General features: G+C 36.3%; 2 protein-coding genes across 4 annotated transcripts in view; both read right to left on the reverse strand.

Moving 5' to 3' along the window:
* Positions 1-9,899, reverse strand: part of pug (pug C-1-tetrahydrofolate synthase, cytoplasmic) — a 28,102-nt gene extending 18,203 nt beyond the window's left edge. The window contains exons 1-22 of one of the 3 annotated variants that reach the window (XM_089868062.1): positions 9,287-9,699; positions 8,181-8,331; positions 7,981-8,065; positions 7,806-7,919; positions 7,673-7,732; positions 7,513-7,589; positions 7,104-7,453; positions 6,803-6,981; positions 6,444-6,511; positions 6,188-6,361; positions 5,830-6,121; positions 5,667-5,741; positions 5,314-5,416; positions 5,030-5,247; positions 4,758-4,938; positions 4,507-4,688; positions 4,155-4,255; positions 3,916-4,093; positions 3,750-3,857; positions 3,139-3,291; positions 2,901-3,032; positions 304-361 (exon numbers count right to left, since the gene is read on the reverse strand). In XM_089868062.1, the coding sequence (XP_089724188.1) occupies positions 2,943-3,032; positions 3,139-3,291; positions 3,750-3,857; positions 3,916-4,093; positions 4,155-4,255; positions 4,507-4,688; positions 4,758-4,938; positions 5,030-5,247; positions 5,314-5,416; positions 5,667-5,741; positions 5,830-6,121; positions 6,188-6,361; positions 6,444-6,511; positions 6,803-6,981; positions 7,104-7,453; positions 7,513-7,589; positions 7,673-7,732; positions 7,806-7,919; positions 7,981-8,065; positions 8,181-8,320 (2,928 nt within the window). In that variant the 5' untranslated portion in view covers positions 8,321-8,331; positions 9,287-9,699 and the 3' untranslated portion in view covers positions 304-361; positions 2,901-2,942. Of the gene's footprint in view, positions 1-303; positions 362-2,900; positions 3,033-3,138; positions 3,292-3,749; positions 3,858-3,915; positions 4,094-4,154; positions 4,256-4,506; positions 4,689-4,757; positions 4,939-5,029; positions 5,248-5,313; positions 5,417-5,666; positions 5,742-5,829; positions 6,122-6,187; positions 6,362-6,443; positions 6,512-6,802; positions 6,982-7,103; positions 7,454-7,512; positions 7,590-7,672; positions 7,733-7,805; positions 7,920-7,980; positions 8,066-8,180; positions 8,334-9,286; positions 9,700-9,787 lie in introns of those variants that run through there. The other 2 variants (XM_089868208.1, XM_089868138.1) reach the window with 2 other exon arrangements.
* A 1,553-nt stretch (positions 9,900-11,452) lies between these two features.
* Positions 11,453-13,630, reverse strand: LOC149718135 (A-kinase anchor protein 7-like). Its single transcript, XM_089868844.1, has 5 exons — positions 12,700-13,630; positions 12,567-12,631; positions 12,315-12,451; positions 11,984-12,254; positions 11,453-11,916 (listed from the first exon to the last, which is right to left on the reverse strand). The coding sequence occupies exons 1-5, from the start codon at positions 13,220-13,222 to the stop codon at positions 11,761-11,763; spliced, it is 1,152 nt and encodes a 383-aa protein (XP_089724970.1). The 5' UTR covers positions 13,223-13,630; the 3' UTR covers positions 11,453-11,760.
* Positions 13,631-13,693: the final 63 nt, after the last annotated feature.

Below are 13,693 nucleotides of genomic sequence, written 5' to 3' on the forward strand. Positions count from 1 at the left end.
TTAACATAGTTAACATTATCAATTAGGCCTAACAAACGAAAGAAGGCGTGATTATAGCCTAAAGCTAACCAAGCGCCAGCTGGACTAATTTTGACCTATTTTCTTTTTGGGTAATAAATTCGCTTTAGAAAAGGCTTAGACAATTTACTTTCCCTCCAAAAAAAAAAAAACACTACGCGCGTGCCGTGCACCATACCGTAATGGCGCCAAATTTGATAATATTCGTCGTGATACCTGGGTTCAATTTAGGCTTAACGCGCTCTTATATTTAAAATATAAGCAAAAATCAATATAAAAACTCACCAAACTCGTTGCCAAAGTTGAGATTTCCACTCTTGAAAAAAAGGAAGGGATGATTTCACTGTAAAACAAAATGGGAAAAAGAATCGTTTTGAAATCGCGAAAATTCCCGACGATTTCGAAATGGGGTTTTTGTTGTAACTTGTACGCGTTTAAAAACGTGATTAAGTATTGGCACTTTAAATAAACGGTATTAGACACTCGATGGACGAACCTGATATTCTAATTTTCTCATGGAATTGCTGGAAAAAGAGGCCAATTGGCTTAATTTAACGGCTGAATCGACTGGATTTCTAGCGCTGTTAGCAATGATTGAATTCATGAAGAATCCATGAAATTCGGGCTCGACGTTGGTTCAAGTACGCTAGATACGTTTCTAACAGGAGTGACTCGTCGCCATGGACGGGAAACGATGATTATCTTTCTCTCTCTCTTTCAGTCGCGTCTTTTTGCCCTCCTCCTTCACCATGGACGGGGATGCATGCAGCAGGGGCTCTCTCTTTCTCTCTCCACACTCACTAAGTCGATAGTTCGGCTTTAACCCCCCTTTTTCAAGGTGGACTCGGCGGCTCGCTTTTCGACCGCCTTGCTCTCCACTACTTTACATCCAATATCCTACCACCCCAACTTCACCACCACCGAGGGGCACCGCGCTAACTCGAGTTGATCGCGACTTGGTAAATAATTTTACCAAATACCGTGGTAAATTAAATAAAAGTTTCAGAATTTTGGTGCTAAAAGTAAAACTAAGCGTACTGGACTGCCAGATACTATAAAAATTGGCCTATTTTACTTATTAGTCCAGTTTTTCCCCCAATTTACCATTAGTTTCTAGCGCCTAAACTAGGTATAAAGTGCTGAGTTCGCAATTCAACGTGGTTTAATAGACGTGAAAATATAAATTACCAACAGAAGTTCAAAGGTCATTTTATTTTTTTTCCCCAAATTTTGAATAAGTAATTAAATTTTCCTACTAAATTACCGTATTTTAATTTAAGAATTACGAAAATTTCACATTGATACTCGTGAGTTTATTCGTAAAAGGCTTGGTTTTAAACAGCGAAGTTTCTCAAAATATTTTTCCAACAAGGAAATAAATAAATAAATTACTACTCAAAACGAAGAAATTATTTCGCGAGAAAATTATCTATAGCTCAGAGTGTCGGTTCCCTCGGTATATCGTGTAAAATTCGCTATCCCCTCGCTCGGTTTGGCTAGCAGCTGGGGCTGTCGAACGTGAGAGGGGAATCTCTCTGCAGAGAGAGAGAGAGAGAGAGAGAGAGAGAGAGAGAGAGAGAGAGAGAGAGAGAGAGAGAGAGAGAGAGTGGAAGCTCTAGGCCAAAAGAGCCAGCCAGGGAGGGATGAAGAGAGAGAGAAACGTTACCATGGCAACGGAATCAACTCCCGCGCTATTCTTTCGCCTATTCCAGCCATCCATTTTTTTTGAATCGTCCGAACCCCCCCCCCCCCCCAAATAAAAACCCGGGCTCTAAAGGGGGCAGGGGGTTTCCAATTGTCACTAGTCCTAAGAAAAAACTCTTGTGGTCACTTTCCTTTTCATTTGGACAAGTTGACAACATCCATTATCGTTTTGTATTTAAAATATTTTAGAGTTAGGCCAAGGCCTAATTTTGATCTACTGTTTCAAGGGGGCTTACGAAAATATTATTGCAAGCCTAATTTAAACAAAACAATAAAATGTTCTTAGGGGAAATGGGAGTGGGCATGCGCATGGTCATAAAAATATTTCATTTGGAATTTTTGACATAATGGTTGCTGGTTGCTGCTAGTAAGTTATATCTGAGGACCAAAAGGAAGTTAAGTTCAGGATGGGAAGGAGAGTCATAAAAATTGGGATGACGCGTGGTGCTAGTCGCTAACATCAAAGGAAAAAACGTCTTACCGCCCCCCCCCCTTGAACCCGACTATCATAAATTCAGGGGCAATAATTATACCTCACTTAATTTGAACTAATGAACTTTAAAAAGCTTGTCAGAATATTTTTGGGTGATTTGGTCCCAAATTAGGCCTATTTTTTGGGGGGTTGGGGCTTCTAAGGGTTATTATTATTATTAGTTTAAAAATCGCATTGCATTCCTGCCTTATCATTTATCATAAGGCGACAAAATTCCTCCTCTACTGGAATAGAAGGGTAATCTAATCCCTGACTCTTTAAATCTTGACAAAGGTCAAGGATTTAAGTCTATCTCAAATTGAGATAAATAAATAGAGCTATAAATAACTTGACAGCTATCATCCTTTGCTGCCAATAAAAATAATTTGCCTAATCATAAGCAATCTAATCATGCAAATATACTTATCATATGAAGGTTAAGGGTCACAGAGACATTTACAGCTGCTTTAAATTTTGATAAAAGTGGACCTACCTTTTCCCTTTCCCCAATTAAAATAATTATAGGTAAAGACAGAAATTATAAACTCAAGATATTCAAAATAAACAATATATTTTCATGCAAAAATAAAATTCAAAATATAAAAATAATAATAGATTTGATTTAACAATGATAAAGATAGTTTTTACTTTGATTAAATTTAGTTAAAAAGAAAAAAATGATAATATAAGCTCGTTCTATCTATACCTTTTAATTAGAAGCAGTCCGATCTTAATTAGGATCGATTAATTAAAACAATCCTTCAACTTCTTCAGTTTCCAAATTTAAATCCATATCATAAATGCAAGGTCTTGTTGGAAGGCCAGGCATGGTGGTCATCTGTCAACGACAAAATAACGCAATAACGACGTTAAATATTAATTATCGGGGATTATTAGTTATTAGGAATTAGTTTAATTAAGTTTTAATTAAGAATTTAACCGACCTCTCCGGCTAAGGGATACAAAAATCCGGCTCCAACACTGGCTTTGATGTCTTTTATTGGCACAGTGAAATTGGTCGGGGCTCCTTTCAATTCGGGATTATGCGACAAAGAAAGCTGCGTTTTCGCCACGCAGATCGGCAAATCGTTGAATCCCTATCCCCCGTAATTAAATTACGCTTTAATTTTAATTAACTACCATTAAAATTGACATAAATAAATGCCGCGACTTCTTTTCAAAATTTTAACCCTAACCCTAACGGTTGGTACTAATTTTTCAATTCTAAGAATCGCGGCTTCCTATTGGTCGACAGAAAAGCAATATATGGTAATGGTGCTGGACATAACCAAAATAAACTAGGAGTATTATACGAAGAGTTGAATTTGGAAATATTATATAAAGACCTTAAAACTAGGAGTATTATACGTTGAGTAGAATTTAGAAATATTAAATAAATACCTATAAACTAGGAGTATTATACGTAGAGTAGAATTTAGAAATATCATAAAAGACCCTATAAACTAGGAGTATTTTATGAGGAGTAGAATTTAGAAATATTATATAAAGACCTATAAACTAGGAGGAATTATACTGGAGGCGAAAATTAAAATACCTGTTTTTTGAAAGTTTCTATTGATAATTTGGCTTTTTCGTGAATATCAATTCCATCCGCACCATATATTTCTTTAGCAATTGTCTCAATTTTGGTTTCAATGGGCAGCTAGGGATAAAAATATATTTAAAATCGTTTAAAAACGTCTGCAAAGAATGTAAATTACCTTCAAATCATAAAGAAAGTGGAAGTTGGATTGCTTCTGTCCAGCCTTGATGACTGATTGCGCCAAATCCAGGGCTCCCTCTCCTCCTAGCTCCCAATGACGACAAATAACGGCGTCAAGGGCGCCATTTTCCAGGGCTCGTTGACGAACTAATTCCAATTCGGCTTCGGTATCGGTGCTAATTAAAATTAATAAATTAAAATAAATTACGATAAAAATAATTAAAATTAAATGCTTACTGAAAGGCGTTTATGGCAACAACGCATGGAACTCCAAATTTATTGATATTATCAATTTGTTTAACCATATTGCAAACTCCAGCTTCGACAAGCTCCAAATTCTGAAATTAATGTTTATTATTAAATTAAATCCCATTTAATTTTTTTAAACGCACGTGCCAAGGCTTATTTTTAACTGAAAAAATCTGAGTCAAAATGATCCGTCGTCTGCTTCAGAGTTCAAAATTTGAAGCGTTTTGACTCTAAAGCAGACGATGCATCATTTTGATCCAGATTTTAAGCCTCGGCACAGGCATCAGGAATAAAATTGATTAAACTAAATCATATTTAAGTCTAAATTATGTTTAAATACCTGATTAACGTATTCTTTGGCCAGGGGAGTTCCCGGGGTGACTTTGGGTCCTCCTCCATGCATTTTAAGAGCCCTGACCGACGCGACTAAGACGACGCTAGATGGCAGCAGCCCCGAATAACGACATTTGATATTGAAGAATTTTTCCATTCCAACATCAGCTCCGAATCCTCCTTCAGTCACTAATTAACGCAATTAAATGAATTAGAATAATTAGTAAATGTTAAGGATATATTAATTAATTAACTCACCAACAAAACCATTTTCTCCCACCAACTTCAACGCAATTTTATCAGCGATAATAGACGAGCTGCCATGGGCGATATTAGCAAATGGTCCCGCGTGAACAAAAACGGGCGTTCCTTCTAAAGTTTGCATTAAATTGGGGCGAATTGCGTCTTTCAATAGAACTGTCATGGCACCAGCAACGCCCTGATCATCAATAAATTATTAGTCCTTTTAAGTCCAAGGCTTAACGCGCCTTAAGCCTTGGTCACGCATCGTAATGAATTTAATTATTTACCAAATCCTCGGCGGTGACGGGATTTCCAGCTTTATCACTGGCGACCACGATCCTAGAGAGTCGTTCCCTCATGTCCTTGAGACTGGTGGTCAGGGCTAAGATGGCCATCAGTTCACTGGCCACCGCGATGTCGAATTTGGTTTCCCTAGCGTGTCCTTTCTCAGTTGGACTTAAACCAATTTGAATTTTTCGCAGAAATCTGTCGCTAGTGTCGACAACTGCGGGAAGAATTGTTCTGTTAGTTTTAAGTTCAGATTAATTAATTAAGTAGATCATGATTATACCTCTGTTCCAAGTAATGGTGTCAGGGTCAATGTCCAAGCGGGCGAATCGCCTCTTTTCCTCAGGGGTCAATTCTTCCCCGTCAGTTTTATGGATACCAAGTTTCTGTGAAGCGGTTTTTAATCAAATTATTATATTAAAAATACAACACCGAAATCATTAAGAAAAGTTATCAAATTGCTAAGCCTAACCACGTGGCCTAACGCGTGTAATTTTTAGAAAGCGCGAGAATCTTTCTGAGACAAAAAGCGCGCGCAAAAATGCGAATTAGGCTTAGTATCTAAACGGGTTGCTTTGCCATTTAATTAATTCCCTTTAATTAAATGAATAATTAATATAAATTATTTTAACTTACGGCTAATCTTATCATTTGAATCTTGGTGAAAGGTCTCTTTCCAGCCTTTTTAGGCACAAGTCTATTGAAAAGTGCCTGAAAATACAACAAAAGTTGCGTATTTTATAAAGTAGGCTTAGAAAAAAGGCTTAAAAATTGAGGCGGCCATCTTGGATACACTTACATCATCCGATTGAGTGGCTTCGTGGAACATTCTAGCGTCCAATTGGGCCGCTAAGAGGTTATTAGCGGCGGTGACGGCGTGTATATCTCCCGTCAAATGAAGATTAAAGTCTTCCATGGGTATGACTTGGGAATATCCTCCCCCTGCGGCCCCGCCTTTAATCCCGAAAGTGGGGCCTTGGGAAGGTTGTCGAACGCACGCGAAGACATTACGTTTAAAATAAGCTCCCAAGGCTTGACACAACCCGATAGTAGTTGTGCTTTTCCCTTCACCCAATGGTGTCGGAGTAATTCTGCAATTAACGCGGTTAATCCCGTTGTAATTGGTACACGATTAACTTGATTAATTAAGGACAAACCCGCAAACTAGAACGTAATTTCCGTCCTGACGATGTTTCAATCGGTCGTAAACAGCGAGGGAAATTTTGGCCTTTTTATTTCCGTAAAAATCAACTTCTTCCTCATTTAAACCAATTTCTTTCGCTAATAGAGATATGTTTTTAGGAATTTGAGCTCGAGCGATCTCGATATCGCTAAAATAAAATTATATTAATTTTAATTGATCAATTTAAGCGCAATTAAAATTAAAATTAAAACTAAGCCCAGTTAAATCACCTGGGAACCGGAATTTTTCGATTCAATTTTAAATATGTCATATTCCAATCAATTCCCGATTTCTCTACCTAAAACCGGAAGGAAGAATTAAATTAATTAGTAACGATAGTTAAAAAGTTTTTGGTCCAAAATTAATTATTTATTTATTTATCGAGTATTCTTAATACAAAACAACATCATCATTATTATCATTATAAAAAACAATTTTGATTTTAACAATCCCTAAAAGTAAAAATCTTTTAAATCTGTTAACAAAAAGCCAAAAAGTGTTTTTCCCCTTCCCCCCTCATTCCACCATTTTCTTTAGACATTGTTTTGAATATTTTGTCCTAAAAAAACTGTAAATCCAGGTGTTATACCTGTTTATTTTCCTTTTGTTCCAACTTCCATTTGGCTGAGAGAAAAGTGTTGCCAATTAATTCGGCTACCGTCATGGGACCAACTCCACCAGGAACGGGAGTAATATACGAAGCAACTTGTTGCACTTCGTCAAAATCAACATCCCCAACCAAACGGGAACCACTTTTCTTCGTAGCATCTAAAAAATAAACCATTCAAGGTCATTTAAAACCCGCCAGCCAGCCGTGAAGGGTCGGACCAATACTTTTGCGCACCACTTCTTTAAAAATCGCGCAAAAGTAAAAATTCCGAAATAATTACCGGGAATTGAGTTAATTCCGCAATCAATGACCACAGCTCCTGGTTTGACCCAATCCTTTTTGACCAATAGAGGTTGTCCAACTCCAGCCACCAAGATATCAGCTTCCCTGACCACACTAGCCAAGTCCTTGGTCCTTGAATGGCAGATGGTAACGGTGGCATGATGCCACAAGAGTAATTGGGCCATAGGAGAGCCCACAATCTTACTACGACCAATGACGACCGCTTTACTGCCCGCAATCTTGACCCCCGACCTCTTAATGAGTTCCATACATCCCTTGGGAGTACATGGCAAGAAAAAGCCATCTAATTGGCCATGACTTAACTTGCCAGCATTTTCATTACTCAATCTGTGTAAGTAATTGATTAGAAAGTGTCCTACAGTCCCTCAATAAGACCTAAGTCCCACCCATCAACGTCCTTGCTTGGAAGAATTGTATTTGTTATGAGATTATTGTCAATAGGGTTGATACTATCCACTGGTAACTAAAAAACCCCCAAAATCTTAATTAATTTTAATTTTAACATTAACATTAACTTCAAGTACTTAATTTAAGTTTAAACATTACCTGAACAATAATACCATGCACTTTATCATCATTATTTAATTTTGTAACCTCAGCAATCAACTAAATCATACGAATTAATTATAATTAAAGTAATTTAATCAATCAGTAAGACTTTAATTTAATTAAAAAGTACCTCTGATTCAGAAATACTGTTTGGAAATTTGATATGTTTTGCTGTCACACCGACTTCTGCGCAAGCCTTAACTTTCATGCGAATATAAACATTGGAATCTTCCCTACCTCCCACCTAATTATTTTTAATTTATTGATATGTATCTGATTTAATAGTGATTAAACTAATTAAATACCTGAACTATGGCTAATACAGGATCAAACTCAGGCACTCTCTTCTTAATTTCGCTAATTTCCGTAGCTAAATTGGCCCTCACTTCCCTAAAATTAAAGTTAATTGTTGCTGTTACGTGTTATGTCGCATATTTCTTTTTTGCAATTTAAAAAAATGCGGTAAAATAACGCGTGGCAATGGCCAAGGCTAAACACGACATACTTTGCGACATTGGTCCCAGACAATATTTGACCCAAATTTTGGTTGGAAGTCATTATAACTCTAGAGAAATTGAACTTTGAACTATTGCGAAGATAAGAAGACACATTCGGTTTCCATGTGCGAATAAAACGATTTATCATAATACGATTAAGTTTCTACAGGGATAGATAGACTTTTTTAAGACGGAATGGGTAACAGGGTTATTCGGGTGCGCGTCCTAGTCCACGACCCCCTTACCCGTGACGGGGGGTATGAAAGAAGAGGCGGGTCTTATTTTCATTATGGCGTTGTATGTATATCCGGGTCAAATAAACGTCGTCTGCCAAGTTGGAATGGATTGGGCTCCGATTGTAATTTTTGAAAGAACATTGTTTAAAAATGGAAGTAACACAAGACATAGGGCTTGAAACCAAAACACATTTTGAAATACGATTTATTTCTCTTTGATGAAGTTGTAGTGATGCTTTAAAAGCCTTCATAGATATTACAACACGAACAGGTTTTAACCAAACACTAAGCTCACAAAACTCCTGGCCATTCACTAAGCCTTGGTTAACTTCATCAAATTCGCTTACAAAATTATGAGGATAGTAGACATGATTGGCTTTAGAAAGAATTAGCGAACACTTTTCACCCTTACAGATGTACTCCAAATCCAAAACACCGGCAATAAATTCCCTACCTCTTAATTGCTATTAAAAACAATTCCCGAATAATTTCCGTACCCTTGCTTTTAGACAGCTTCATTTTGAACCCCTGTAAAGATGCTTTTCTGTACAACCATAGCCCACTCGATCACGCGCATCACGACGTAAGCTGCTCGCGCTATATAGCGCGAGCAGCGCAGCGTCCGGGAGCGCGGATCGAGTGGGCTCTGGTACAACGCAAGAGGGGTCGTAGTCATAGCGACAGATGTAAACAGGAATTACGTATTATTGGCCCTCCTTGTCAGCAACGTCACCAATACGTAGTTTTAGTGAGCCAATAAGAAAATTTAATTTTTTGGTTACGTGTTGAAGGAAGGGGCTATGTACTCGTCTATGAGTCGGACTGAAGTAAATATTAACCGTTGGGAATTCCGTCTTAAAAAAGTCTATCTATCCCTGGTTTCTAATCAAAACTATGGCTTTCCTCTAGTTTAGAGTTTTCAACTAGGGCGGCACTTCTTTATCTATTTTCCCAGAGAGAGCAGACAGCATCCCCCCCCTCAGTTCAGTTCTCACCCCCAAGTTGCGAGTTTTTTCAAAATCAAGGTCAAATTAATATAATATAGGCCTATGAATAAATAAAAAATTCATATTGCTACGCTTATACTTGATAGATGATGCAACAAAGGCATAGAAATTAAATTAAGGAATTTAAATTTTGAAATATTATAGACAGACAGACGGAGAAAGACACCCATTAGTTTACCCTACGGGAATCTATATTAGACATCGGAAGGGCTGCTTATGTTAATATAATTACATGTCTGTCTTTTAATTTTAGTGACAAAATTAGAAATAATCTTGATTTAAAGCGATTTTTCCATTTCTATTATTTTTAGCAGAAAAGATCTTTCGACGTGACGTATCAAAGAGTATTTAAATGAAAAATAGTTAACTTACTTAGCTACTGCAGTTCCTGATAGTAATTTTCCAAATTCACTCATGATTTAGCGTTTAAATTGATCCGAAAATTGGGACAACCTTCGATTCGAGAGTCTTTAACGAACTATGAATTGAAAAAAGAATAAGATACGGAATTCGCCCTTCAAATGTTATTAGAGACGGGCCTCTTACTGACGTCGAAAGTACTTGATTTTCCAGCCGGGGGCCACCTGATAAGATTAGATAAACGCAAACATCGCGCCAGCATAAATTTTATTTAATAAACTAAACTTTTTTTCCTTATAAATGCGCTGTACTTCACCTAGGATCCTCTAACCCACGGTATACTTATCGTCTCTACGGTCAACCTATCCGTGCCACCCTATCTGAATCTGACCTGGGTGTTACAATGGACCCATCCCTCAAATTTACCTCCCACACCAATAAAGTCTCTAAAAGGATTTATTCCCTATCAGGCTTAATTCGTCGTAATTTTAACAACCGCTCCCCAGCCCTCATTAAAACCCTCTATAATGCATTGGCCCTGCCTATTTTTGACTATGCCTCCCCTATTTGGACACCATCTTCCTCCCTTGGTACTACTGCCCTACAGAAAGCCCAAAACAAATTTACTAAACTAACTCAAAAATTAGATAAACTCCCAGCCCCTTCTCGATTAGAAAAACTTAAAATTGATCCCGTCATTATCCGCCATAAAATTAACAACCTATGTTTACTTCATGACTTCTTTAATAACAAATTGGCACTTAACGTTGAAACTTTTTTCCACCCTGCACCGTATCCCTCTACCCGTGGACACTCCCTTAAACTTGCAAAACCACGCGCCCTGACGTCTATCCGCCAACATCATTTCACCCACACTGTCATCTCAGATTGGAACGCACTCCCTGAATCTATTATTACCATCTCAGATAAATCAAAATTTCGCGCTAAGTTATCGGCTCACTTCAATAATACCCCAAATTGACCTGTAGTCATACCGTTTTTTACTTTGTTACTTATCTTTTTTCTACTTTGTCACTTATTTTTTTTTTTTTTTTACTTTGTTACTTATCTCTTTTTGTTTTTTTTTTTCTTCTTTTTTTTACTAATGTATAACTAAATCGTTAATCTCTGTATAACTAAATAATCTCTGTATAACTAAATAATCTCTGTATAACTAAATCGTTAATCTCTGTATAACTAAATCGTTAATCTCTCTCGGTTGTACTAACCAAGCTCTAATGGCTTACCTGTACTGAACTAAATAAATAAATAAATAAAAAGGCATAAAGATTAATTAAATCACTTGCGTAACACTAACTCATACTGGAAAATAAAGAACGAGCGTCTTAAAAAAACTATGAAGTTTCAAATTAATTATTTGTTCCGTTTTAGTCTCGTTAAATTCCATAACAAAAATAAAGTCTACATACATAAATTATAATGTCTAATTTTTCGCGGGCAGAAAACCAAAACTTACCCATCGGTTGCAACTCAGAACGCACTCTATTACTACTCATAGTATAATACTCCTAGCCTAGTTCCACCGGTCTCCTAACCCTCTAAAATTCAAAATTATTTTGGCGGGAAATTTTGCATTAAAAGTTATAACGGATTTCTCGCAAATCGTAACGGTTTTAAGCAAACTTAAATAAATTGCGGTGTAAGATTTCTCGCAAATTGTAACGGGTTTTAAACAAATTTTATTTATTTAAAATTTAGTTTAAACAGTATTTATTATTATAAGTCTCAAAAGAAGGCAAGAAAACACTGATTTCTTATTTTCTTTCAACATTAACTGACCATTTTATTAAAATGTGAGTACCAGAATTTATTAATTCGCAATAGAGGGGGGGATTAAAGAATACTGAGTTTATTCAATCAGAATGCAGTTTGGTAAAAATTTTTAATTACAACAACACTGTGTATATATTATAAAATATAAATTCTGCAGTTTGTTGCTTGCCTTGCTTTCACAAGTATAAAAATTATGTACTTCCAAAGACAAATTCGGAGACACAATGATAATATCCATGTTCATCTTTCTTATTCATGTCTAAAAGTTGAAGGCTTTTAACATTCTCAACTCCAAACAATCTTTCATTGAATTCTTCATAGAGTTGAGGGTCAATTTTTCGAATTCCCTATCATTTTAAATCATTAGAAACAAAGTTATAAATAATAAAGGTGTAGTGAAACTTTAAGGGATACCTTTTTGGCCAATTTGGGAGCTTGTGACAATTTGAAGAGAGTCAGATGAGGGTGAAACGTTTTCGCTTCTCGAACATTGAAACCTCGTTTTTCGTAAGAACAGTTGATTATTTCCGTCATTTGAAAGAGTTTCTCTTTCTGTTCGTCATCTTTAATTCCGGCAAAAACAACTTGATTTTTGAAATTGGAAACTTTAGATATTTCCAAATCAATTGAGTTCTCGATCAAGCTTGTAACTTGTTTGAAACTTTCCGCTAATGCTTCTGAAGCTCTGAAAATTGTTAGATTAATTTATGAATTACGGTAATTAGGAGTTAAATTAATTAAATACAGTTCCAATTGTTGATTATCTTCGGCATGAAACACCATTAAGGTTATGTGTAGTTTCTTCAATGAAACGAGGGCGGGTTTCAGCTTCGGTTCGCCCTTCAGGATGCAATCTTGTACCTCTTTTAATCCTTCCAAAATCTGATGCAAAATTACATAAATTATTCTTTAAAATACAGTAATGGCAGCTATATGCCTTTAACTGTATTAATCTCTATGGGAAAATAGTATGGAGTGCCACTACTCAATTAGATACCTGGGGATTGGTGATTTGTAAGGCGACAAAATAATTTGGACGTTTCTTCTTCTTTTTCGCTCCACCTGAAAAATACGCGAAAACAAATGTAAACGTAATTAAAATTGACGTTAATTAATTTAATTAGCATTACCTTGAGCAAGAGCATCAGCATCTTCATCCTCCACCGATTCTCTTACGCTTTCCACAACTGATTTTTCAAGTTCAACAATGTTAGTAATGTCAGCTTTGAATGATACAATGGCAGGGTTTTTCAGGGGGGAGGATTTTTTATCAGTAGATGAGACAAATACGTTTGGAAATGCCCCGCTAGTATCGACTGATTTAGACATATCTTCCGCTCCAATTTCCAACTCATCTTGAGAGGTTTTTTTAGGTGATAGGGATGAAGCTAGAAGTTTAGACCTTTCCCCAATCCCATTATCATCATCATCACCATCCTTTTTCTTTTTACAAATGGAGAAACAACATCCCGCCAAAGTTAATCCGGCGGTAACGCTATCCCTCTTAGACATGATGGCTATTTTTCGAGGTTTATACGCGTTACATTGGTATATACGAATTAAACGTTGCTTTGAAACATTCTTCGCTACATTAGTAAAGTTATTTGAGGTTGTTATTTTGTAGCAAAAACGGAGAAAATCGAATGACAACATTTGTTTTGACTTAAACGTGAGAGTTTGTCCCTGTTTTCTAGATTAGTTTTAAGTTTGTGAGTTTCTGTCATGTGATTCCCCGTGTTTCTAACCGGTTTTCTCATAATTAATAAATTTACTGGAAGATGCCTTGAGGCCATACAAGATTTTTCGTTCAAGGCTCAAGGGCATTGACCCTTTCCGTTTTGAGATAAGCACGTGTTTTCCCTACTAATGTCGTCTGCTATAAACAAGCCTTCCATTCCATTTATGCCGGTTTACTTTTACGGATTTACTGTCAAAATATTTCCTTACTATTTTTTTAAATCCTATATTTTTAGCAAGTAATTAAGAGTTAATTAGGTAAATTATGAGTTATATTGTACGAAATAAATTAGAAAGGTGTTTAAAACCCATTATAAATTATAGTAAGTAGCATCAAAATTAATTGTATACGCTAAGCCTTGTTCAGAAAAGTTCAACAAACTTTGA

This window comes from Phalangium opilio, unplaced genomic scaffold (assembly GCF_054372755.1).
Source record: "Phalangium opilio isolate 3A_F unplaced genomic scaffold, DU_Popi_V2 ptg000002l_1, whole genome shotgun sequence".
NCBI lineage: Eukaryota > Metazoa > Arthropoda > Arachnida > Opiliones > Phalangiidae > Phalangium > Phalangium opilio.